Source organism: Protobothrops mucrosquamatus, unplaced genomic scaffold, assembly GCF_001527695.2.
Source record: "Protobothrops mucrosquamatus isolate PMUCROS unplaced genomic scaffold, P.Mucros_1.0 scaffold729, whole genome shotgun sequence".
Lineage (NCBI taxonomy): Eukaryota > Metazoa > Chordata > Lepidosauria > Squamata > Viperidae > Protobothrops > Protobothrops mucrosquamatus.
In genome coordinates this window covers 580,280-606,398 of record NW_015387005.1, presented here as the reverse complement: position 1 = coordinate 606,398, position 26,119 = coordinate 580,280, and the positions used below count along the sequence as shown (strand labels likewise).

General features: G+C 40.8%; 1 protein-coding gene and 1 pseudogene across 1 annotated transcript; one reads left to right on the top strand and one right to left on the bottom strand.

Annotated features, from left to right (window-relative positions):
- Positions 1-266: 266 nt before the first annotated feature.
- Positions 267-26,119, top strand: GPD2 (glycerol-3-phosphate dehydrogenase 2). Its single transcript, XM_015818367.1, has 11 exons — positions 267-471; positions 1,367-1,511; positions 7,519-7,712; positions 12,658-12,792; positions 13,638-13,813; positions 14,525-14,656; positions 16,135-16,293; positions 18,583-18,695; positions 19,660-19,738; positions 19,859-19,957; positions 25,756-26,119. The coding sequence occupies exons 1-11, from the start codon at positions 327-329 to the stop codon at positions 25,879-25,881; spliced, it is 1,503 nt and encodes a 500-aa protein (XP_015673853.1). The 5' UTR covers positions 267-326; the 3' UTR covers positions 25,882-26,119.
- On the bottom strand, positions 5,928-5,998 carry LOC114922722 (annotated as a pseudogene).

The window sequence follows — 26,119 nt, the reverse complement described above, 5'->3', positions numbered from 1 at the left end:
AATACATGCATTTCAGCTGTAGCATATAAGTTCACCACTGGACAAGAATCCCAGCCCTCCGCAAATGTCTGTGCAGTTTCCGCTGCCTTTTTTATTATTATTTATTTAAGGAGAATATGCTACACTACAGAGAGTCTGTGATTCTCTGGATATTTCTTGGTAGATCTGACCAGCCATCATGGCTATTCAGTGTGACAGGGACAGATGTGACAGATTGGTTCTGACACCCTTCCATACCACAAATCAGTGGCTGGAGGTGACTCCTGTCCTTCTGTGATTGTGCCCCCCCCAACTCCCCCGCTGCAGGACAGCACAATGATGCACGAATGAACCTTGCCATCGCCCTCACTGCTGCCAGGTATGGGGCTGCCATAGCCAATTACACTGAAGTGGTGCACTTGCTGAAGAAGACGGATCCAGAGAGCGGGAAGAGCCGGGTTTCTGGAGCAAGGTGCAGGGATGTTCTAACAGGTATGTCCTTTGGGCTCTCCCTGGCATTTATGAAGCCCCTTGTCTCCAGGTAGCTTGCTCTGGCAGGTACTGGGTGTGTGTGTGTCTTTCTGTTTTTCAGAGACCCCCTTCCTTTTTATCCTTTCTGGGGCTGGGTGCCTGCCAAGATTCTCCCTGTAGCCCTTCACCTCAGTAGCTGCCCGTACTTTGAGCGTAGTGGGAGGAAGCTCTGCTACCCAGAAAGGCATTTTACTCCGCCTTAAAAGAAACGGGGGAATCCTTTCCTCCTCAAACCAAGTGCAGAAAGGTGGGTGAAGGGGAGAGTGCAGTTTGTAAATATGGCTTAGCTGACAAAAAAGGCATGTTTCCAAAGTGCAGTGGCATGTCATTACCGCCAATCATCCTTAACTTCTGTCAGGCTTTCATTCAAATCCTAGTGCTTTGGCAAGCTAAGTTGTGCTTTACATCCAAGCCCTTCTGTCAAGCAAAGCTGACGGTTTGAAATGCCGGGTGGTGGTGGTGGTGCATTCAGCAATAGTACCGTTTAACAAATCTCAGGGTTTAAGAATGTCATTAAATAGAGAGATCGATAAATAAAAGCCAAATGATGGGGCCGAAAAAGGAGGAAGCTGCTACCGTTCTTTTCTACTTCTTTTCCCTCGTTCGACGAGTCTGATCTTCAGTCTTTAAAGATTGGGGAGTCAACGTAATCTCGGCTGAAAAGCCATCTCTGTTCTAATTTTGCACAGGAAGGCGAGCTGCTGGGTTCTGCCTGCACGGGTACGAGTCTGAGTGCGCGTGTCTCGATACACACACACTTCACAATAGATTAACTTCATGGATAAATTAATAATCCAGAGAGTCAGTGAAGAGGGAAACAAATGGAGTATGTGATTGATGCTGTTTTCTTTCACAGGGCAGGAATTTGATGTCAAAGCCAAATGTGTTATCAATGCTACAGGACCTTTCACAGATTCTGTGCGGAAAATGGATGAGCAGGAAGTACCAAACATCTGTCAACCAAGTGCAGGTGTTCATATTGTGATGCCCGGCTATTACAGGTAACAGTATTCAAAGCACAGACCATTTGTAACAATCTTAAGATGTGAATCTAAGAGAGTTGGGGCAGGGGAATCTGAAGAAATTGTTTTCTGGCTTAAATGGTCCATGTTGAATTCAGGCCTTCATTTCTTCCCCCCCCCCTCAAGCCCCCACCCTACCTGCTGTATGGAAAATTATTTTGAATGAGTCAAGCATAATCCATCACTTTTATAAGGCGGGGGGGCGGGTGTTATATAGGAGAGCTAACTAGTCTTTTAATGGTTGTTCAAAATGCCCCCGTGTTAAAATATCCCTGCAACTGGAGGAGACAGCTGGAGTTTTGAAAGAAGAGTGGAGCCCCCTCAAAAGCCAGAGTTTTCCATATCTGTATGATTTGGACAACAAATGTCTTTGGAAGAATGCTAACTGGACAATTTTCATAGAGGGATGACTTAACAGATGGGAATATCTTCTCCGTGCCACTTTCCTTCTTGTCTCAAACAACGAAGGCTCTAAGGAGTTGTGTTCTCTCCCACATTGCGTTCTCTTTACCCTCCGGTTGGTGAGGTAATTCAAAAGAGGTTATTGGCCATAAGAAAGCCCTATAAAATCTTCAGCAAGTCGTTGCTGGCTCAGCCAGTGTAGCAGACAGTTAACCAGTTTTACACAAATAGCCTAAAAAATTACCGCAGCCCTTAGCATTCACGCAGTACATTCAGTTGTACTATATGAATGCTAAATATTACCACTAATAAGGAGTTTCGTTCAGATGTGCCCTTCTGCTTGTGGCAGGGCAGTGTTTCCTCACCATATGTTGGAATACTGAATGAGAAAATGAAAATCCCAAATGTTCTGCTTGCTGAAGAGGCTGTGCCAAGCCTTGGCCAGGCAGAAGTAGCAGGACTATTGTCCCGCTCTTCACTGCCCTTCCCTGCATAAATGATATATGTCATGGCTTAACTAACATCACAAACCCTTTTTTTGTGCCGGACAACTGGGAAACGGTTGAAATATGTTCTAGGTTGATAAATAAATATGCCAAATTCCTTTGAACCTAGGGCTTATTAATGTATTGGGAGTTTTTCTGTAGAGCTGCCTATTTAATGTGACTGGAATAAATTCTGCTTTGCCCAAGTGCAGCATCTACTTTATTTTGTCATACAGCCCAGGATTTGGTTTCCAGCTTCAGTTCTAATAGAATTTGCCTTCTTGGTAAAGGAAACTTGCTATAAACCAGTTTATAGATTCAATCATATAAAAATTCAGAATGGGGAACTGTAGGATTAGTAAAGCATGGCTTTTCTTACTTGCATGGGTCCTTCAGCAACTGCAGCATCATCCACCCAAAAAAAAAAAAAAAAAGAATTGCCACCGTTCTGTGTAAAATGGGCGAAAGGACTACAGGTAGTTCTTGACTTAATGACCATAATTGAAGCCAAAATTGCCCGCATTTTACGACCTTTCTTGCCACAGCTGTTAATCAGATCACTGCTTGTTAAGTCTGGCTTCCCCATTGTCAGAAGGTTGCAAAAGGTGATCACATGACCCTGGGACATTGCCACTGTCAAATATGAACCAGTTGCCAAGCATTTGAATTTTGATCACATGCCCCCATGGCGGGTTGCTGCGACCATCATAAATGTGAAAAACGGTCATAAGTCACTTTTTTCAGTGCTGTTGTAACTTTGAGGGTCACTAAACAAATGATTGTAAGTTGAAGACTACCAGTGTGGGATTCAAATATGTGAGCAACCGGTTCTCTGTGTGGATGCCGCTTCCAGTAGTCCATTCTGGGCCTGAGCAACAAAAAAATCAGCTACTGGTTCTGCTGAAGTGGTGTGAACTGGCTGAATCCCACCACTGCCTGTATAGTATATTAAAAAACAAAGTTGCTGGTCTGTTTTATCAAGAAAGAGGTTGGAGATGCCTAATGCTAGTCTTTACCTCCCAGTTTTAGATAAAAATCAAGAGGGTGTCTGTACATAAGTGAGACATGTTGGCTTCCTTATTTATCATATACTCATTGTCTACCTCCATCTTTGGCCTATTCTCAGCGTCATCCAATATTTGTGATTTCTTTCAAAAGCAATTGTTCCCTAGATACGGCATTCTAAGACTACTGATTTCATCCTAGAGATTGATAAATCAAGGAATGTCCCTGTATAATAAATAAATATGTGATGCTGAAATGTAAATGTATGTATTAATTTAGCAGTCGGTTCTTTCCTCTGGTGTCGGTCTGAGTCTTGTTAAAGAAAATGCACGTCATGCCATTAACAGTTACTCATCTCTTTGGAAAAGTACTTTGACATCATCTGGGGGAAATGATAAATAGTTTTAAAGGCATTTTATGTGTAAACGTACCTTTGATTTAATTAATTTAATGTTAATACACTGCAAGCATCTCCCATTGGGTTTTTAAATTTTTATATTCTTCATTAATAGTCCCCGTGTTCTCTCTGCACTCATTAAATTTATTCTTCCAATGCATGTTTTCACTTAAGCAGAGACTGCGTGGCTTTTTCTCACCCCAGCGATACTAGCATGTAATCTCTTAATAATTTTAAACCTCAATCCAGTGGATGTTGCTTTTAGATTGACTGTCATTCTGCCTGTCAGAAAATGGAAAAACAGGCACTTGATCCAAAGAGTCAATTGCTGCAATCAGAGCCTAAGCTATGCGTTCAGTTCCCTAATCAGTCATTAACTTGAAATGCTAAAAAGAAGTATGGATAACAGAGATACAAAGGATAAAGAGCTAACAGTTCTCCAGATGCTGAACTATTAGCCCCAGTAGCCTCAACCAGCATGACCAGTAATACTGGTGGCTGGAATCGTAGTTCAGAAGTACAGAGATGGGCAGTGGCTCCTCTTCCCTGTTGTACGTCAAGCTTTTTGATTCCTCTGAAGCAGTGAATAAATGGTAAATATTATCATATGGTGAATGGTGGATATTATTATTGTCATCTGGAATTTCATCCATGTTACATTTTAGAATCAATCTATTTGGCAGCCGAACCCTGGTAGTTATTCGAAATATAGTGGGAGCGAGCAAGGCCCGTAATAGATGAAAGTTAGCCCTTCTCTCTGGTTCTAGCTCCTCTAGCTAAATCGGTGGCAGTCAAAACAAATGAAAATTATCTCCCAGCAGCCTTTTCAAAAACGTACTCAGTCTACAGTTCAGATTCTTTTAAGGCAATTTAGAAACCTCATTTTGAAACTTGTCAAAAAAAATATTTTTTTAAATAGTTTGAGTCTGTATATTAAATTTCTTAGTTTCCTGGCTTCTTTAAATCAATAGTGATTTCATTTTGAAAAGTAATTACTTATCAGCCATAGTTTACCTTGCACAAGTCCATGTTGACACCTACTTTTTAAGCAGTTCTTCTCCAAATGTATCCTTAAGCTATATATAAATATCATCTCAGAGACTTAGTGTAGAAGTTAGACTTCGAGTGTATATAATTGTCATTATCTCTCTGAGGAGCATCTCATGCATATTTTTCTGTTACCCAGACCTGTGCAGGAAAAAAAAAATACAATTATCTATAATAGCAAATGGAATTTCTATTTGGATCTGTGAATAAGAATAATATAATCTTTCTGTATTTTTATATTTCTAATATTTTAATCATGTTGTTTATTGATGTATATATTTATCTGTCATATTAAGGAACTGCCCATCTCCCTCATAGAGGCAGATATACAGTATCCCCCCCATTGTATATAATGTATACAAGTGATTTTAGTATAACCCCAATCCCTTCTAGCACTGATGACGTTAGTTAGTTGAGTAATGAAACGTCTACAAGAAAACAACCAAACTCAGAAAACACAAAGGATTCCACAATATTGCTACTTTAAAAATTGTATTAGTACCATCATGGCTGAACTAATGCTTTACATCACAGTAGAGCTAGTTCTGTGCAGTAAGCAATGGCTATTGAAGGCTGTAATCCATGTAACTCAGGTGGTTCTTTTTGTTTTAAAACCCCCTTCTCAGTGGTGGGATTCAGCCGGTTTGCACCACTTCGGCAGAACCGATAGCTAATTTTTTGTTGCCCAGGCCCAAAATGGACTTCCGGAAGTGGCATCTACACAGAGAACCGGTTATTCACATATTTGAATCCCACCACTGCCCCTTCTCCTTAAGAAGCATGGAGAAAGATATTAGCCATTAGCCACCCAAATTATGCCTTTCTCATGGAAATGGAGAACCTTTGGATCCAGTAATAGAAACTCAACTGCTTCCATTGTAATGCCTTGTTGAAGGAACAGTATAAGTAGGAACCATTTGCAGCGGACCTCACTGTGTATGGAAATAGGCTGCCCGGATGGAGGGTAAGCATGTTCTACTTGCCTTCCATCCTTCCGAGGTTGGTAAAATGAGGACCCAGATTGTTGGGGGCCATATGCTGAGTCTGTAAACTGCTTAGAGAGAGTTGTAAAAAAAACTATGAAACTGGATATACTACACTTGATCTTAGCCAAAAGGCCGAGAAGTGATATGAAACTGTATATAAGTCTAAGTGCTTATTGCTATTACTAGGACATGAGCACATATCCACCTTGCTAATAGTTAGGAAAGAGAATGTGGCATAGCAACCTTCTTTCTCATTGGTGCAATTATAGTTCATAAGTGTGCGTGTGTGTTTACGTTCCTTACTTCTGTTAGAAACATTATAGGAATAAACAGTGGGATGCTCTCTTAACCTGCTGGTACCTTTCTCAAAACACTTGGCTGGCCTCTGTCACAAAGTATTAAGGAAAATGGAAAACAAATGATTTGGCCAAGATCAGAACCAGAGTGAAATAGTTTAGATCATGAATTAATCATTTGATTCCCCATTTGATGCTACTACTAAATACCTCTTTCACAGAAGGCAAACCAATTAATTTCTCACATATAACTGGCCCCAAATGGCGTTCCTTCCAATTAATGTGCACCTTCAATATATATTATTTATACATTTCCGTTCATCTAATTCTCTGAGTATTTTACTTGAGAAAGTGTTCATTTCCCTTAATCTTGTCCCCAGAGCAAAGAATAACAACAGTAAATAATAATAATTATATGGAAAAGGAAATCCACTGTTATATCAATCATGACTGGAACCCTTGGAGCAATATCTAAATTCAAATTTTGGATTTTGGAACTGCCTATATATCCTTAGGCACTATCTTAATAATTCTTAGGTCCTTAATTAGGACTTGAATTATTAAGTTTTCACCAGTGTTAGATTGTGAATCTAACTGCAGATTACTCATCATCATCATCATCATCTCACCCCTGGTTTTTGTCTTAAGGCCTTGTGTGATCAAGAAGGATTTTAATAATTTGGAGAAAGAGAAATTGCCATCCATCTACTGTTAAAGCGGAAGACTACGGATACTTGCCTGAAATTTTGTTCTTGAAAATTTTGTGAATACTTGTGTCTTGTACCACGACACTAACTCCCAAGTACAGTCTGAAGAGATATAGTGGATGAATGCATGTGTATATCTATGATGTGTCAGCAGGCTCTGAACCTTGAGGAACAATCAGTTTGTGAGCTACATCCATGAGTTACAGGTGTTCTTCAGCTTGTGTCGCAGGTGTTCTTGTTGCTCCCTTGTTGCAAGTGACGGTCACACTTGCACCCAGATCTGCTGCAATTTGGGCATGAAACACCTGTCAACATAATATTAGATCCAAATCCATGATTGCAATATTGCCTATAGCAGGGGTAGGCAACGTTGGCTCTTTTATGACTCGTGGACTTCAACTCCCAGAATTCCTGAGTCAGCATGGAAACCTCTCCCTTTCCCCTCAGCATGGCTTGCTCAGGAATTCTGGGAGTTGAAGTCCACGAGTCATAAAAGAGCCAAGGTTGCCTACCCCTGACCTATACTCTTCCAATGTCTCTGGTACACTTTTTAATAAGGTACTACTCATTGCTATTTTGCTTTAATGAAGCTTTTACAAAGGAACATTTTCAAAGAACCTGGGAAGAAAAAAAAAGTAATATTTTTGTTGGCTTCTTCCAGCCCTGATAATATGGGACTTCTTGACCCATCCACTAGTGATGGACGAGTGATTTTCTTCCTGCCATGGCAAAAGATGACTATTGCTGGCACTACTGATACTGCAACTGAAGTTACCCATCACCCGATACCTACAGAAGAAGATATCAACTTCATTTTGACAGAAGTACGCAACTATCTTAGCTGTGATGTTGAAGGTAATTTTCAGTAACATTAAAATGTAATTTTATTCTTCTCTTTAAGGCAGAAATATACAACTTGACATCACAAGAGCACATGATCCCTGCCTCCCAGAGGTTTTTTTTATTATCATAATTGTAATTTTTTATGCAACAGACAGGATCAAAATATATACTTGGAAGAGTAACTGTACTAATTGTGCTTCATTTTACATGTAACTCATATTAAAAAACATACTTTTAGAAGTTCCTATGCATTATGAACGCATCCTTTGGCTTAGAAGAAATTATATATTTTGATCCTTCACCTGTAACGTAAGCCAGTTTCTCCCCCCCCCCCTTACTTCCATCAGTAAGTTGGAAGATAAGACTTTCTTTGGAACTCCCCAGTGTTAAATGAGTTCTACTAATAGGAGGTACCAGTTACACGCACAGAAACACATGCACACACTGGCAGAAGTTCTGCCCTTCTCTTTATTTATGATGCTTCCATAGTATCAATGGGGATACCTTCCCTTATCAATTAGGATCTTCTGCAGGGAATATCTGTGCTATCAGCACTTCTGTGAAGTGTAAACGGCTTTGTTTATGAGTCTGAATCCTGATTTTTCATATCTAAACTCCGCAGCACAGCCCTGCTACCACATTTAATAATTGCTGCGCGCACCAACTCACTTTTCTTGTATAGCCAATCTATTAAGAGTCAGGATTTACAGCACTGGCTTTCTGTTATGTCCTGTTTATTCTAAATCAAGATGACACAACTTGAAGAACCTAGTGTTGCATGTGACTCTCAAAAAGCCTTTAATTTTCAATGTGGCAAAACCTAATTTTAATTGAATTAAGATGTAAATTAAGGTTAGTCCCCATTAACTTTTTAAAATGTTGTCCCATCACATTCCTTAAACACCTGCCATTGTTTCATTTTTTAAAAAATTGGCTGAGTTTAAGGAACACACACACCGTTCTGCTGTGTTCTCAAGTAATTTTTTAATAAAATACATTCTTTCTCCTTCACTCCCTGAATTATATAACTGATAGAAAACAAATTGAACTTTGTCGTTTGTTTATTTAAGTAGAGATGCACCCTAAATGATTTTCTAGCGATTTGTCCCTCCAGAAATGAGATTTGATAACTGGGAGACCTGAACAGATTTCATTACCAAGTTCCTTAATTATCCAGCTTCTTTAAAGCGATTCTCTAAAAAGATTCAGACTCTGACCTGCCCTTTGTAGACTTATACTCATAATCGTAATCTTTTTTTTTTTTAATAAAAAAAGACTGAACGTTCTAGATTGCTTGTTTGTTCTTCCTTGAAATGGATAATTGATAGTTCTGTTATTGTTGTAGCCATTAAAGGAAAATGGTCTACAGGAGGAGGAGGAGGGGAAGAAACCCATTATCATTAGAGCCTTTCTTGCAAAAATTAATAAAAGAGCTGAGGATTGTCAGGCAAGGTGGCTGGTTCTGCTAGGCTACAGCTAGGAGAATTGATTAGGGCAGCATTTGTTTGTTTGTTTGATTATTTACAAGGCAGTTCTGCAAAAGTAGTTTTCTTGAGCATTTTAATGCTTTTGAAAGTAACCAACCTGAGCTGTGCGCTGTTTTCCTCGTGTGTAATTAGTCGTGTTTATAGATTGTCTGTTAGAGAATTAGCAATTGTGCTGGCCGTATCAACTCACGGCAGACCTGCCTTTTTGCTGCCAAAGACAGTGGCAGGGTTATCAACTTACACAGGCTTGGATGTGTTCCAGCTGTTTAATTATGGTGTCACACATGCTGCTTTTTCTAGTTTCATTAATTTATAAATGTAATATGGTATCTTATTTCAGTGATTAGCACTTCATTTTGGTGGCCTAAACACGCTGGCAGAACAACATTGATTTCTCAGATTTCTGTTCTTTCGAGATATTTTTACAAGGCATTATTGATTTTTCTGTTAACACCCTTGTGAAAGTATTGTCCTTAAAACAATCCTCCCCACATGCACACTCACACACAAAAGCCTCTGTAAGAGTTTTTAGTCCACTGAAGGAAGATCACAACGGTAATTTAGACTTCCATACCTACATTTTATTTACGGGGAATAGGCGGTACACGGATGATAGAGAGCTAAGAGAGAAACAGCCTCGTGTGTTTATGTATTCGTTTTACTTTTAAAGAATTACGTGAATGCTTATGTGAGGTGAGAGGTAATTCAGGGGTTGCCAACCGCCGGTCCATGGACCAGCAACCTGACCACGGCATGCCAGAAAGCAGGCCGCACAAACAAGCGAAGCCCCATCCGCGGGATCCAGGCAGCACACAAAACCACGCCCCCTCCTGTCCACGGAAAAACCTCTCTCCACGGAACCGGTCCCTGGTGCCCAAAAGGTTGGGGGCCGCTGAGTTTATTCATTCAATGGATTAGTAACTCAATAGGAAGCAGGAAAGGGAGATGAATTTGTTTTCGCCATGAAGTATAATATTGTCATGGTCATATTCTAGAGATGTCAATAATAATTGGATCAAGGTATAGTCCATTTTTAATGTTGCGGTATTAGGCTTCTGCAGTCAAGTTTATACTGTTCCACATAAAATTGAAGGGCATGAAACACAGAGATTGATCACATTCTGGGTTGGGACAAAGAAAGAACTTGCATACTGTTGATTGACCTCATGCTCAGCTGTATGGGAGAATTGCATATGTTTTGAAGAGTGTATAAATATGTTAATCACACAGGCCAGTTTTTTGAAAGGAGAAAAGAAAAAACAACTGGATACTTGCTTTTTATTTGCTATGAGAGGGTCTTAGAAAGCAACGGCAGTTGTAGCTGCATGTTTCTTTCTTTTGTTTTTCTTATGTGTATTCAACTTTTCTTCTTCCTTTTCTTGGTTGTGGAAATCATAATTTGCCATTGTCTACCCAAAATCGCAAGTGGAGGAAGAAGCACATGAGCCTGTTTTTTTTTTAAACAAGAAATACAAAATTGGTGGTCACAGTCCAACGGCATTTCCCATAGCCTTTCCTGAAATTGCAAAAGTCCTTGACTAAGCAAGATTTTATTCAATTTGCAATAATATTTTGTTTACGTCTCCCCCCCCCCCCCAGGACATTGTGGCCCTCAGCTTGCCACTCAAAAACCATCTATGCACAGGCAGCAACAGAAATTGCACTAGTTGCTTTAAAGTGAGTGTAAGGATTCAACCACAGTAGATCTGGGACAGCAGGGATTTCCTGTATCCAAGTTCACATTCCTTTTTTTTTTTTTAATACAGACCTTCATAATTTTCTCTAACATTAATGGCTTCAAACAGAACTGGGGAAAAAAAACTCATTAAAAGCATCTTGCTATTTTTCAGACTTTTTCTTTTTGCTATCAACTTTGAATTTGTTCATAGGACAAAGGGAAAAATGATGAAAGCCCAACTAGAGAATTATACATAATAGAAAATAAATTCAAAAAGAAAACAAAACAAAATATATTTTTTCGTTCTGGCTCTTTGTGTGGAAAATTTGGGTGGGTCCTTGTTTAATATTCTTACGCTTTCCTCTTCAATTTGGATGCTACATTTCTTTCCCCATCCTAAGAAAAACACATTAGTACTTTTTTTATGTTTCTCTGAAGTATTAGTAACTAGAAACAATCTAGAAGAAGTAAACTACAGAGAAAAATGATGGATGAGCTTTTCGTTCTTTTTGACTCAGTGACATGTGAAAATAAACTGCTCTAGTGTTATCTCTGTGACCCCTTGAGGTGGTCTACAGGAAGCCAGATAACTTTAGTCCTTAAAAAAAAAAATCCAAGGAAGAGAATTTAAAGAGTAAAAACAGCAATTTCAAATTTTTTGACCTTTCTGAACTGCAAAGTGTGCCTGACAAATTCTGCCTCTTTCCGCAGAGAATGATGACAGTACTCTTTCCTGAGGTTTTGGCCAAATAGAATAATGAACAATTCCAGACTAGTTCATAAAAATCATCCTATAAAGTTCCTGGCCAGGCAGATTGTATTTTCCACATAGTAAGATTTATGAATTCACTGGTTAACTTGATTTTTCCCTGGAGGCTAAAATGCTTTGTTTATACATGTTGACAATGAGTTGAAGTCCATTTTCACAAATTCAGAATTTACAATGGTGTTTTCTTAAGTTAGCAACTATTAAATTATGCCATGCAATGTAGTTAGTTCTTTGAATTATTTAAATACAAATTGTGAGGAAGCTTTGGGAATATTGATTTAAGAGTTCCTGATAATAGTTAGTGATCTTGTATAGATGATATTTGTCCCAAACAATGAGGAAATAAACTCAAAACAATAAGGGGAATTCTAAAGCTCTGAATTAGGTAGAAGATCCTAAAAAAATGTATCAAGAACTATTTGTAAACATAATGTCCAAATCTTCATTGATAGAGCTATGTGAATGAGAAGTTTGGCAAAAGTAAGCTGTATGTGTAATTACTAAACAATAGAGGAAAGCTAAATATATAATTAATTGCTTAGCCAGGGGTGAGTCAAGGTTGAATCATAAAAAAAATACCTGTTGTAAAAAATTGTGGAAAATCTTATTAAGTATGCCAATATTGAAGTTGCCAGATTTTGAGATTTAGGACATCGTGATTTTTGCTTTTCTTGGGCCAGACTTCCAAGTTACCTCACTGGCACCTCTTTTTTTTCCTCAGAAAACCTATTTTTTAACTTTATTACCAAACTCCTATATTTTTGTCTTCTGCTTCATTATTTGTTTAATTGAATCAAAAGATGGAACTTGTACTGAGTTTGTATCTCTCTTTCACTTTGCCTTTTCTCATTAAAATTCGTTGGAACTAACAGTATTCTTTCCCCAAGACGACATTTTAAAAGCTGTGATTACTTTCTAACCTAGCAGCATTTAAATCATATTACAGTATATTTCAAAATCCTTTCCTCAGATGGTATTTCTGACTTCTTTTTTAAAATTTTCTTATTTTGTTTTCAATTACAGTGAGGAGAGGAGATGTTCTGGCAGCATGGAGTGGGATTCGTCCCCTTGTGACGGATCCCAATTCTAAAGACACTCAGTCCATATCTCGAAATCACGTGGTGCATGTTAGTGACAGCGGCCTTGTGACTATCGCAGGTACTAGGATGTTGCTTCTAATTCTTTTCTTTCTTGTTGGAATTATTTCTTAGTCATATGAAGGAAACTGGTCAGACACATATGCTGTGGTTCTCAGTTCTGAAATATTAGAACAGGGGTGTCAAACTCAATTTCATTGAGGGCCACATCAGCATTGCGATTGCCCTCGGGGGGGGGGCGGGGGTGTGTGGCCAGGGTGGGTGCAGCCTACTGGGTGGACATGGCCAGCTCTATATCGTTCACGTCAAGGGTGCCTGTGGGGGCCTGGGCAGAAGTGGGACAGATCTGAGGGTCTCTGGCAGAAGGGGTTGGGACCGGGGCAAGCACCAAGGCATGGTGCATTTCTTCATTCCTCACAAAGGGTGACACCTCCCCAGCATGCACCCAGGGGGCCGGGCCGATGCGGCGGGGTGGTTCTTCGCTGTTTCTAGATGGCCTTGTGGAGCTAAGACTGAATGCGTTTCAGCATAGATGGCCACCACAAAATTGTACATTGGCTCCCGGACGGCCAGGGCCAAGGCAGCGGGGGCCATTCCCTCACTGTTTCCAGGATGGCTTCGCGGACCACATGAAGCCACTTCGCGGGCCACATCCGGCCCCCGGGCCTTGTGTTTGACATGTCTGTATTAGAAGAAGAGTTGGAAAACTGATGCCCTCTAAATAACGTGGATGACAGATCCCATCAGCTTTTTTCCAATAAGTGCAGTGTTGTGTTAGGATTGCAGGTGTCTGTCTTCCTATACAATAGAACTATTTCATTCTAAGAGCTTTAGTTGGTGTGTTTTTAAATAAAGGCTTAAAGGGATCAATTTTTATACACTATCTGTATTTGTTGATACTCCCAGGTGGGAAGTGGACCACCTATCGCTCAATGGCCCAGGATACCATTGATGTTGCAGTAAAAACTCATAACCTTCAGGCTGGTTCCTGTAGAACTGTAGGACTGCTCTTGCAGGGTGCAGAGGGTTGGAGCCCTACCCTTTATATCCGCCTGGTTCAAGATTATGGACTTGAAAATGAGGTGAGTTTGTGGTTTACTTAGGCTAGTTAGTAGAACCACTTAAATCTACAGAATTCCTTGCTGACAGGTATGAATGGAATGGAACTTTCTTGTCTCTGAAGTTCCATCCCCTTGAATAGTATGAAATAGAATCAGGGGAATAATTCGCCCAAAATGAGTGGAGGCGGTTTCTATAAATACGATTGCGGACCGTGACATAAATGGAGACCAAAGGGAGTAGTGAGTAAAGCCCCAAGTTGTGAGTCAGCTCACTACTTGGTGAGTGCTCTGAGGACAGCAAAGCAATCAAAAGAGAAGTGGAAGAAGTGGAATAAAGAGAAATGGTGATTGAGAAGAACCATTGTAGAAGGCCAAGGAGAGGACAAAACAAACACTTGATGAAAAGGTAATGGCAATAGATTACCTTAATCAATTGTTTTCATATGTTGCCTTAACAGCTCAGTACAGATCTTAGTTTATTGGAAGAAGGGATTTTTTTTAAGTGTTCAAAGGGTTAGGGATTATCTACAAACCATGTTAACGACTACTTTTTAAATTTTTAATTATTCATAGACTAGTCTTATTCTTGACTTGTTGGCTTTTTGCCTTTGATACCATCTTGGGTTGGCTGTTGAATCACAGACAAGGGGAGAGCTTTCAAGGGTGACTCCTAACAAGATGGAGTTCTCTTCCAAAAGGCATCAGTCTCTTAACCTCTTCTCAATTCTACAGGTTGCTCAACATCTTGCAAATACATTTGGGGACAAGGCTTTTGATGTGGCAAAAGTAGCCCAGGTAACTGGGAAGAGGTGGCCTATCGTTGGGAAACGTCTTGTCTCCGAGTTTCCGTATATTGAGTCAGAGGTACGAAATGTCTTGTGTTACTGTTTCTCTTCCTCCTCCTTTCTTGCATTCTTGCTTTTGGTGTTGAAGGTTCTGTTTGTTTCTTGCCATATAAAATCGGAAGCTTCATTTACCTCATCTAATCAGCCAGGAAAAAAAGGCTTGTTTTATTCTTACATTAATAGCAAATTCTGAAATATTTTAACTCTGTCATGACAGAGTACACCTGAAAGGTATACATGCAATGACCAGTAGGAAATCAGTCAATCTCACCAGAATCATGGGAAGAATGGGGAACAAAAAAAAGATCTAGAGGAAGGAATTGGGTAGGTCTAGCTTAATGAAGAGAAGGACGAGGGGGGACATGATAGCGGTGTTCCAATATCTCAGGGGCTGCCACAAAGAAGAGGGAGTCAAGCTATTCTCCAAGGCGCCTGAGGGCAGGACAAGAAGCAATGGATGGAAACTAATCAAGGAGAGAAGCAACCTAGAACTAAGGAGAAACTTCCTGACAGTTAGAACAATTAACCAGTGGAACAACCTGCCTCCAGAAGCAGTGAATGCTCCAACACTGGAAGTTTTTAAGAAGAGACTGGACAGCCATTTGTCCGAAATAGTATAGGGTTTCCTACCTGAGCAGGGGCTTGGACTAGATGACCTCCAAGGTCCCTTCCAACTTTACTACTACTACTACTACTACTACTACTACTACTACTACTACTACTATTATTATTATTATTATTATTATTATTATTATTATTATTATTATTATTATTATGGAATCAGTAGGATACCCAAATGTCAATGCTGTAACAGTGGATGTTTTTCCAAAAGGCAACTGGACTTTCTTGGGTTTTTTTTCTTTGAAAACGTTTCGCTTCTCATCCAAGAAGCTTCTTTGGGAGAAGGTAAAAGATTGGAGAAGTTTAGATCAGGGGTCCCCAACCCCTAGGCCACAGTCCAGTACCAGGCTGTGGTCCCGTTCAAAATCAGGCCTCGCGAGCAATGGGCAAGTGCATGCATGCACATGCATCTCCACTTGCACGAGCGCTGGGTGAGAGGGTGTGGGTGCGAAGCTCCATTTGTGCAAGCAGTGTGTGCCTCCTGCTTGTGCAAATAGAGCTGCGCACGCACTCCCCCACCGCTCACATGGAACCATTCCCTCTCCCCCCCCCCGCCACCGGCATTCTGCAAAGCTGGAAAGATTGGGGGCCGCTGGTTTAGATATTTACATGTGAGGTTACCTTCTCCCCCAAACATGCATATTTGCTCAACTGTAATTCCAGGTACATCACGGTTGTAATCCAAAGGAATGAATGGGGAGAGAGGCCTCTTGTAACTGGTGAAAAGTTGAGTTAAGTAGCCTAGATAAAGATGTTCTAGAGTAAAAATGGTGGTAGACAATTCCAACATGGATTGCTATCAGGTGAACGTTGCATTTCATTCCTTTTGTGTAAATTTCTCAGACTGAAGCGGTTATTCTTTTTCAAACATTTTAGATCGAGTATGCCATCGGTGAATACGCTTGCACTGCAGTGGACATGATTGCTCGTCGCACTCGTTTGGCTTTTCTGAATGTCCAAGCTGCCGATGAAGCATTACCAAGAATCATTGAGATAATGGGCAAGAAACTGAAATGGAGTGAACAGAAGAAGAAGGTATGAAGAGGCTCCTGATTTCATAATCAGGAAGCTTATGAGAATGTTTCCAAGGAGTTTTATTTGACTTTGGTGGAAAATTTGAATAATGTTCTCAGTAACCAAGGGCTGCATGATGGTTCACGTTTCTGGGCAAAGTAAGGAGGCTCATTTGCAAAAAAAAACCCCCACTCAGTCATATAGAGTTCACTGAATGCCGTGGGCTCCATCAAAGGGACTGTCCATATGTATCACTAGTCTCGACTTGGGTTAACAGGTTTTGTTTTGTTTTTTGACTTGGAACTTGGGTTAGCAGTTCTTAATGTGAATATTGAACCCCGATCCAATTCTTCTTGCTGTAATGTACAGATCAGACCCTGCTATTGCATGGGTGGCCAGTGATGGTTAAGAAATACTGACAAAGTTATGTGTGAACTATGCCAATCTCCCAACTCAGCTCTACCACAGAGTCTTATTTTGAGAAATGGGAGGAACCCCCCTCCCATTCCTTACAGGAACTCTCTTCCCACCACGGTATGTATCTGTAGAAAAAACAAAGCCCTGTGTAGATACCATTAAAGTAAGGAAATGAGTGCACAGAAGTTACAGGCCAAGTATTTCTCCCCCCCCCTCCAAATGCACACACCTATAGTTCTCCTAAACAAACATCTACAAATGTAGCATTGAGGGTTTGTTGAGAAGCCCTTCAGACAGGCAGCAATATGCATGCTGGCTTCAGCACGAGAGAGATAACTGGGGTTGCAAAGTACTTTTTTTTGGTTTTTTGTTTACCCTCACTATTTGAAAAGGAGTTCTTGGGTCTTATTCCCAGCCTTTTGAAAATAAAAGATGCAGCCTTACCTAGCCTGCATGCTGTGCTGAGGGCTCCTTCCTCACAGCTGGATAGCTGCTTTCAGGTAGAGGTGCCTGTTTTCAAGTGCAGGATTTTGAGCATAAAAGGCAGCATAAAGCAGACAATGATAAAAAAGGGGGGGCGGCCTTTCTTCAAATGACCCTCTCTGCTTACTGAGATCATCGAGGAGGTTCACCTACAGTTGCCATGAGCTCATCTGGCTGTCAGCCAGAATCGAGCCAACTCTTTTGTCACTTAGCTTCCTTGGAACACATTCCCTGCGTGGCGAAGGGGCCTGAGCTTTTCATTAGCTTTTAGGAAGGCTGTTACGCCAGACCTTTTTGTACAAGCTCACTGAGTCAGACTGTTGATTTTAATCTAATTTGTTTTGCTTGTTACATTTTAATTGCTTTCGAAGTCATCTTTTAAGTCGGGGGGGGGGCTCCCCAATCCCAGGGCTGGGGCTCAGTCCCAGGCTGCGGCCTGTTCAGAAACGGGCCAGGCAAGCGGCGGACAAGCACACGATGGCAGCAGCTCCATTTGCGCGAGTGGCGGGCACTTGCGCAGGAAGCTCCCTTTACACGAGCGGGGTGTGTGTGTGTGTGCTCCCGCCGCTTGCACAAATGGAGTTTCGCGCATTTTGCAGCCAGACCCACTGCTTGCACAGAACCATCCCCACCCGGTATGCAAAGCTGGAAAGGTTGGAGAGCCCTGTCACTTAACTTTTTTATTTGAATAAAAAATTGATTAAAATTTTAATGCAATTTATTGAAATAATTGTTTTGTTTGTAAACATTGGGAACCTCTAGTAGAGGAAGTAAAGGAGAGAGGGAGGGAGGGAGGGAGGGAGGGAAGGAAGGAAGGAAGGAAGGAAGGAAGGAAGGAAGGAAGGAAGGAAGGAAGGAAGGAAAGAAGGAAGGAAAGAAGGAAGGAAGGAAGGAAGGAGCTTGCCATTTCCAAATTACAGGCTCCATCATTAGCTTGCTGCCTGAAGAGAGTGATCAGCACGTGCCATAAGCCTAAAAAAACTAAATGCATTAAACATCTCACTTAAGGCATTCACTGTACCAAAAGGTAAAGGCCATCTCGTGGCCCCTTTGTCTGCAAGTGCAAGGCTTGCTGACATCGCTGCGAGTTGCCTGTATGGATTAAGGGCATGAAACATCCCTAAAAATTCTTTACCTTGCACGTCTCCCGGGGTAATTATCGCTTGATAATCAACACTTGTACAACCAAACCAGTGATCTAGCTGAAGCATGAAATGCTGCCTAATCTTAATTACCTTGTTCACCTTTAAGCACTTTTTGGTCATCAACTGCTGATATTCCTCTAAGGACCAGCAATTATAATTAAGTGAAAGGAGCCAATAAAACATTCCAGCAAAGGGGAAATTCAGAATGTAAATATTTGCTGTTACCCTTAGAGCTCAGGTTGTGTGCTCTCTCTCCCCCTCTTAGGAAGAGCTTGCGACGGCACAAAAGTTCCTGTACTATGAAATGGGCTACAAGGCAAGGTCGGAGCAACTGACAGATCGGAGTGAAATCACTTTATCCCCAGGAGATATTGACAGGTAACTTAACACAGGGCAAATAACTACTACTTAGTTTCCAGGGATTTGGATGTATCATATGAGGTATCTGAAAAGGGGATCTTCGGCCCTGGAAGCTGAGTTGTGCTTGATTTATGTATTTGCCCATGTCCTGATCCCTTCCCCCCCCCCCTCTGGTATATTTGAATGGTATTATTGCCTCTCTGAGAAATTCATACATAATTCTATTTTCACCCTGGGTCAAAAAAAGGTAGAGGCCATTAAGCCATTTTTTTATTTCTTTGTATCCCTGCTTTATTTTTTTTGCAAATAACTCAAGGCAGCGAACATTTACCTTCCTTCTCCTCTCTTCCCCACAACGACCCTGTGAGGTGGATTGGACTGAGAGAGAGAGAAAGAGAGAGACAGGCCCAAGGTCACTCAGATGCCTTTCATGGCTAAGGCGGGATTGGAACTCACGGTCTCCCAGTTTTAAAGCCTGGCGCTAAAATTTCTGTTGCTAAGCAAGGCAGTTGTTAAGTGAGTCACACCTGAAAGGCTATAGGCAAAAGATTTTCCTCACCCTTCACTTTTGATTTGTTTAATTTGTCCATGCCAAGATTGGATTTGGCTGTCCGTGGGTGTGGAAGCATGTTTTCTATAGGAATATAGCAGGGGGGTCTTCAAACTTGGCCCTTTTATGACTTGTGGACTTCAAGTCTCAGAATTCCTCAGCCAGCATGCCTGGCTGAGGAATTCTGGGAGTTGAAGTCCACAAGTCATAAAAGGGCCAAGTTCGAAGACCCGTGGAATATAGCATCTCTTTGGCTTCTGCAGTGGAAAGTAATAGCATTATAAGAAGGAAAGTTTGAGGGAGTGGAGGTGCGCATTGATCAAGCCAGTTGAAAATCCTTTATATGTCTAAGTGAGGTTTTTCTTTGCTGGTTTAAAATTGCTTGTGCAGTATGTCAAGGTATAGCTTTTTCATGCATTATCTGTGTTGCAGGTACAAAAAAAGATTCCACATGTTTGATAAAGAATGCAAAGGTTTTATTACTATATTGGATGTGCAGCGTGTGCTAGAGGTAACATTTCACTTCATTCTTCTTCTTTTTTAATTCATCGGAATTGCCTGGCATGATATTAATAGTGTGTTTTTAATCCAGCCATGTGAGGTTTTTTTCTCCCTTTCATATATTTTACAGAGCATCAACCTTCAAATTAATGAAAGTGCACTCCATGAGATTTTGAATGAAGTGGATCTGAACAAAAATGGGCAGGTTGAACTCAACGAGTTTTTGCAAGTGAGTACTTCTTTTAATTTACACACGTATATCTCTATCAATCTAATATAATGGTATAAAAAAAACCTCGCAATACTCATAATGTTCAGTTCATTAATATTGGAAGGGAAAGTGTACAGACATTAATTTCTGGCAGATATTAGTCAGAAATGGAAGCCACCCCTTAGTTGATGCAAAATGGAAAGTATTTCTTTGATTCAGTTAGAGGAAATCAATCAGTCAAATGAATTACCTTCTGTCACTAAAACATAACACACATCGAATGTATGCATATTAAATAACAATACAATAATAGAGTTGGAAGGGACCTTTGAGGACTTCTAGTCCAACCCCCTGCTCAGGCAGGAAACTCTATACCAGAGGTAGGCAATCTTTGCTCTGTTATGACTCGTGGACTTCAACTCCCAGAATTCCTGAGCCAGCCATGCTGAGGGGAAAGGGAGAGGTTTCCAAGCTGAGCCGTGCTGGCTCAGGAATTCTGGGAGTTGAAGTCCATGAGTCATAAAAGAGCCAAGGTTGCCTACCCCTGCCCTATACCATTTCAGACAAGTGGTTGTCCAGTCTCTTCTTAAACCTACACCTTTTATGCTGCATCCCCTGTTAGCTCTGTTAACTTGCATGTATACCAGATATGAAGCTATTTTGGACAGGTAGGAAAGAGGCTCATATGTTTAATCTGGGCTGATTTATGGTGTGTGGTCTCTGCAGTAGCTGCACAGTATTATAGAAGTATGAAAGAGGGAGAATTGCCCCAAATACCAAAATAAAAGTGGTGAAATGATTTCAGGTCATCGTCTGGAAAAAGTAAAGCAGGAAGGCTTTCGGGTTCTTGACTTTTATTATTTTGTCAGACTTTATTAAAATCTGACCTTTACCTTGTTACTTGGAATCTTTAAACGATTCCTTATAAGCAGTAATTGTCCAGTCAGAGGAAAGCATAGAATCAGTTGCTCCTGATCCCACTTGTGGCTATTACTCATAGTGTTGCTATTCAGGATAGGAACTTTCAGTAGTTAACACCCAGTTTGGGGAACTTTTCTACAGTACAGTTGTACCTAGTGCTAGTACGGCGTTGGGCAAAATGTTGCATTTTTGGTTTCTGAATATATATTAATCAACACTTTAAATTTTGAATTGCTCCAGCAATTTCTGCCTTTAAAAAAAAAAAAAAAAGTAACAATCCGTTTTCACCTTCCTTTTCTGCTCAACCAGGGTTCTTTTTTTTGTCAGTGTTTTTCACTACTATTTTTAAATTTATCACCTGTTAAAATGGGTTATAAAACAATAAGCCCTCCTAAAAAGTAGCAGTTAAAAAAAACCTGTAAAAACAAGAAAAGAGGCACAGCAGCATAAATTCACCTCTAAGTTCTAGGAATAGAAATGAGTCTCCAGATGGTACCAAAAACTTGGCAAAGCTTGCTATAACCGTACAATTGGAGAGTTCTCCAAACAGAGTGTATCTAAATAATTATCGCCTATATTGAAGTTCTGTCCTGAATTGGAGTGATAACCCACAAGTGGGATCATTAGCAATAGGAACAATAATTTACATTTTCCTCTGAGAAACCTTCAGTTCATCATTTTGCTGAGAAGTTTTTAAAAATAAGTCTGTAAACCATTAAAATGCAAGTTGGAGGGAAATTTACCCTTCTAGAGCCAACAATGTCCTCTGTTGAAGAAACAAGACTTTCTTCTTGTGGTAAAAAATAAGTTTTGCATTGTTGTTGCTGTTTGGCTCTTGGTTTAGCCCGACTCATTGTCATGCATTGTATTCTCTCTAAGCACAGCTGCTTAAATTGCTGTATATGTCCCTCCCCTTAACCTCTAATGATATATAAAATACAAAATTTGGAATACTGCATCCAGTTTTGGTTGCCAAGATATAAAAATGATGTTGAAACTCTTGAAAGAGTACAGAGAAGAGCAACAAAGAGATTAGGGGACTGGAGGCTAAAACATATAAGGAACGGCTGCTGGAATTGGGTATGTCTAGTTTAACGAAGAGAAGGACGAGGGGGGACATGATAGCAGTGTTCCAATATCTCAGGGGCTGCCACATAGAAGAGGGAGTCAAGCTATTCTCTCTCATCCTGAAGGCAGGACAAGAAGCAGTGGATGAAAACTAATCAAGGAGAGAAGCAACCTGGAACTAAGAAGAAATTTCCTGACAGAACAATTAATCAGTTGAACGATTTGCCTCCAGAAGTTGTGGGTTCTCCAACATTGGAGATTTTAAATAAGAGATTGGACAACCATTTGTCTGAAATGGTATAGGGTTTGCTGCTTGAGCAGGGAGTTGGACTAGAAGACTTCCAATATGTCTTCCAACTCTGTTATTCTGTTATTAAATGAGATAGTATAGTGTACTGTATAATATAATAATATGTCTGGTCCCGCTTTAGATATAAAAGCTGACTGGGTGACTTTGGGTTAGTCACTCATTCTCAGCCCAATCTACCTCATAGGTTTGTTACTGTGGGAAAATAGGATAAGGAAGGTGTGTTGAATATGTTCGCTACCTTGAGTTATTGGTAAAAAAGTAATAAGGGGGGATAAAAATGAATAAATACCTCTTATATCAGGGAGTGTGAAGCATTTGGGGTGTGTGTTGGGAATTGGTTGGGCTCCGGTATTTCTCAAGTAATGTTCACTTCACTGCATGTTTCTTCTTTAGTATTTTAATCCTTTTGCCATTCCAACATGGGCCTTGATCGTTTGTTTGCTCAGTTTGCTCCTGAAGTTGGATATTTGAACCTTGGGAATTACACCTGTTGTCTTCTAGCTTTTGTCTTTCTCTCTTTCTTGTGCACCTATTTGCTAATACCTCCTTTTTATAAAAAAAAAGACGAAGGCAGAACCGTATTATTTTCACTATCGAGGGCATGTATTTACTCATTCATACGCAGCAAAATAAAACAAACTAAGTTCCACTAATGTTGAACTCTACCACTTTCCTCTTTTGACTTGGCTGTTTCTTGCCAATAAACAAAAAATGTGATCGCGTTCTTTACCGTGGTAGAATTTGAAAGAGTGTAAAAGTTGTGTGTAAGTGTAACTGTTGAGGCTTAATGTTTTTTGGTTTTGTTTTTTAAATCAAGAATTTAAATTTTGGTTCGCATTGAAGGAGCAGCATTGCAGTCTGAGAGTGCTTCTTGATCTTCATCCATTGAATTTGTTGCTAGCAACAAATTGCCTTCAACACCTTTACACTGTGATGTCGAGGGTCCCTTCCTGGTTGATTTGGTGACAATTATCTACACCTTGGTTACATCTCCTCAATATTAGAATATGCCCTACATAGTACTACATCTGAAAAATGTAGGAAAGCTACAATTGGTGCAAGATTTTATTTGTTTATTTCAGAAAAGGCAGCAATGCAGCAACTAAGTTACTAGATAGTATAAAACACAGCCATGATTCCATGTCTGCATTGAAAGATCTGCATTAGCTTCCACTTGCTTATTGGTCGCTACGTGAGATATTTGGATTGACGTCTACAACCTTGAGTAGATTGGAGACCGACTATATGAAGGACCACGTCTTTCATTATAAATCGGTCCATTTGCTAAGATCTTCGTTGGTTGAAATAGGTTTTTTACGCCACACCAAAGGCAAAAATACAGCCAATCCTAGGGATCCCCAGTTCTTGATGTGGTGATCTGTGGTTGTCAAAAGCCAGGAAAGGGAGAGAAGATTGGCAAATGAACAGACAGGAAGTCAGTTCGCAGGATAGGGAAGAAAGAGGCATCAGCAGGAGCTTGCAGTAGATTTTTATTGCTAAACTATCCTGCTTTTGTGATGACGTTGGAATTGAACTATTCGGTACCATTTGTCCTATAAACTGTTCCATTATTCTGTGAATCAGAGGGGATGATTTAGTGTGAAGTAGAACAAAAGAGCACATGCCTGTTTTTTCCCCCAAAACTCCTATGTGGCATGATACACATTTGAGGGCTGTAGAGAGACTTGCAAAATGTTTCCAAGTGTCCCTTTGACTCCTTTTATGCAAGCAGCTGCTTATTTGTTTTCAGTTGTTCGCCAGGTTTATTTTTGCAGAGCCTTTCTTGGTCAGGTTTTTCAATTGACTGCCAGGTCCTTCCTGCGCCGTGGCAATGATGAATGCAGAACATGAGATAAATTAATGCTGGGGATTTCGGTCCATGTCAGCCCTTTCTTCACTGCATGTCACGTTAAACAAACAAGATCAAGGCAAAGGAAAATGGTAATTGTCTCTCTCAAGATGGGCTGCAGATAAAAGCACCATTGAATCTAAATGCAGAAATGTGGAAGAAAGGAAGGAATGAGAGAGAAAGAAAAAGAAAGAAAAGAAAGAAAGAAAGAAAGCAGCCTGTTCTCTGAACATTTTTTAGAGCAGTTGAAAAATCTGCTGTATGATTTAAATCATGCCAATTATTTTTAAAAAAACCTCACCTAATTGTACGCGCATCTCTTTTTATAGCTCCAAAGCTATAGAATTTACTTTTAAATATTTTTAAGAGCAGTAGTCTCATTTCATGGCCACGTTTCAACCTTCTCCAGGCTTGCTCTCCAATCTGTTAGCTTTCTTCTCCTCAAATTCCTTAGGGAGAGTATGATGCTGGAAAGAGTGCCATATTTGTTTAAGAGGGAGCTTATTTGAATTGGCTGTAATGTAAGAGAGCCCTCCAAATACATGGCCACCAACTTCTAGGATTCTCGGCAGAGGCCATGTTGGCTGGGAATTCTGGGAATTGGCCCATCCATCTGGAAGCGCCCCAGATAAGGGAAGGCTGGTGTAAGAAGTGAAAACTGTTTATCCTGCTGTCTTATTTCCACGGAACTGTCTTTCCTTAAAAAGATGTATTTATGTTGCTGCTTCTGATGTTGTAGTTGAAACCATTTTTATTCTGTTGTTCGGGAGAAGAGAAAAAAAATGTATGTCAGAATGGTTTACATATCAGTCCCTACCTTTTGGTTTGCAAAACAGAAGTTAACAGCCCAAAAGGAATACAGGGTTTGATGGGGGAAATGGGAAATAAAAATGAATACGGAGACTGATTCTATATGATAGGGTAGTTACTTTTTTGTTGGGAGGGTACAAAAAAGCACGTCTCTTTTTGCTCTGTTTCTGGCAAACAGGTAAGCTGTATCTTGGTCTTCCTTTTGCAATCTTTTATTTCCAGGAAGTATGGCAGTTCTGAAGTCATTGGGGCATATATAATGTTGAAAAAAATTAGGAAAACTGGACAAAATCAAGTTGGTAGAGATATGACAAATTATAAGACAGTGGTGGCGAACCTATGGCACGGGTGTCAGAGGCGGCACTCGGAGCCCTCTCTGTGGGCACACGAGCCGTTGCCCCAGCCTTGCCTCCCCCCGCGACCCCCTCCAGCAGCCCCCCTGAAGGAGAGTCGCCCCCGAGCGTGGCCCACATGGAGCAGCGCAGCCAAGGACATGGCAGCCAGGAAGTGTAGACAAGACTCTGCCCTCACACCCCATCATGCACAGTTGATGCTGCAGGGCGCAGGCAGAGGGCGCGGCCGCCATAGCGCTGCTGGGCTGCCTGGGCGATCTGCAGCAGGCCCTGGAGGCGGTGAGTGGCCCTGCAGTCAGGCGGGGTGGGGGATGGGGGGGTGGGCGGGGGCAAGGCGGGGTGGAATGGGGGCGGGGCCAGTTTTTGGGCACTCGGTCTCTAAAAGGTTCGCCATCACTGTTATAAGACAAGGCTTTTAAGCAGGGATGTGGAGATGAAGGCATCATCTAATAATGCAGTGACACAGAGTATTGATCTTAAAGCTTTCTCTATCTTGCCTCTTTAGCTCATGACAGCTATTCAGAAAGGATACGTGTCTGGAAGCCGGCTTGCCGTACTTATGAAAGCAGCTGAAGAAAACATTCATCAGCGGGAAGTGATTTCAGTGGACCGGAGTTGTGGTGGACTGTGAGTTGGGAGGTGGAGGGGCTTACAGCTATAAAAAGGTGCGCCCCCTGGTTGCCTCTTTCAATGCTGAAAAACATTCCACTGCTTTCAGATGTTTCTGCTTCTCCTCACTCTGACCGACTGTGTGCAGAAAGTCACATTGTACAGCTCTCCTTTTTACATTTGTGTGAAGAGTCTACTTGACTGGTGGCCTGTTGAACTGGCTTTCTCTAGCATCCATGGCAAACAAGACTATGAAAAGA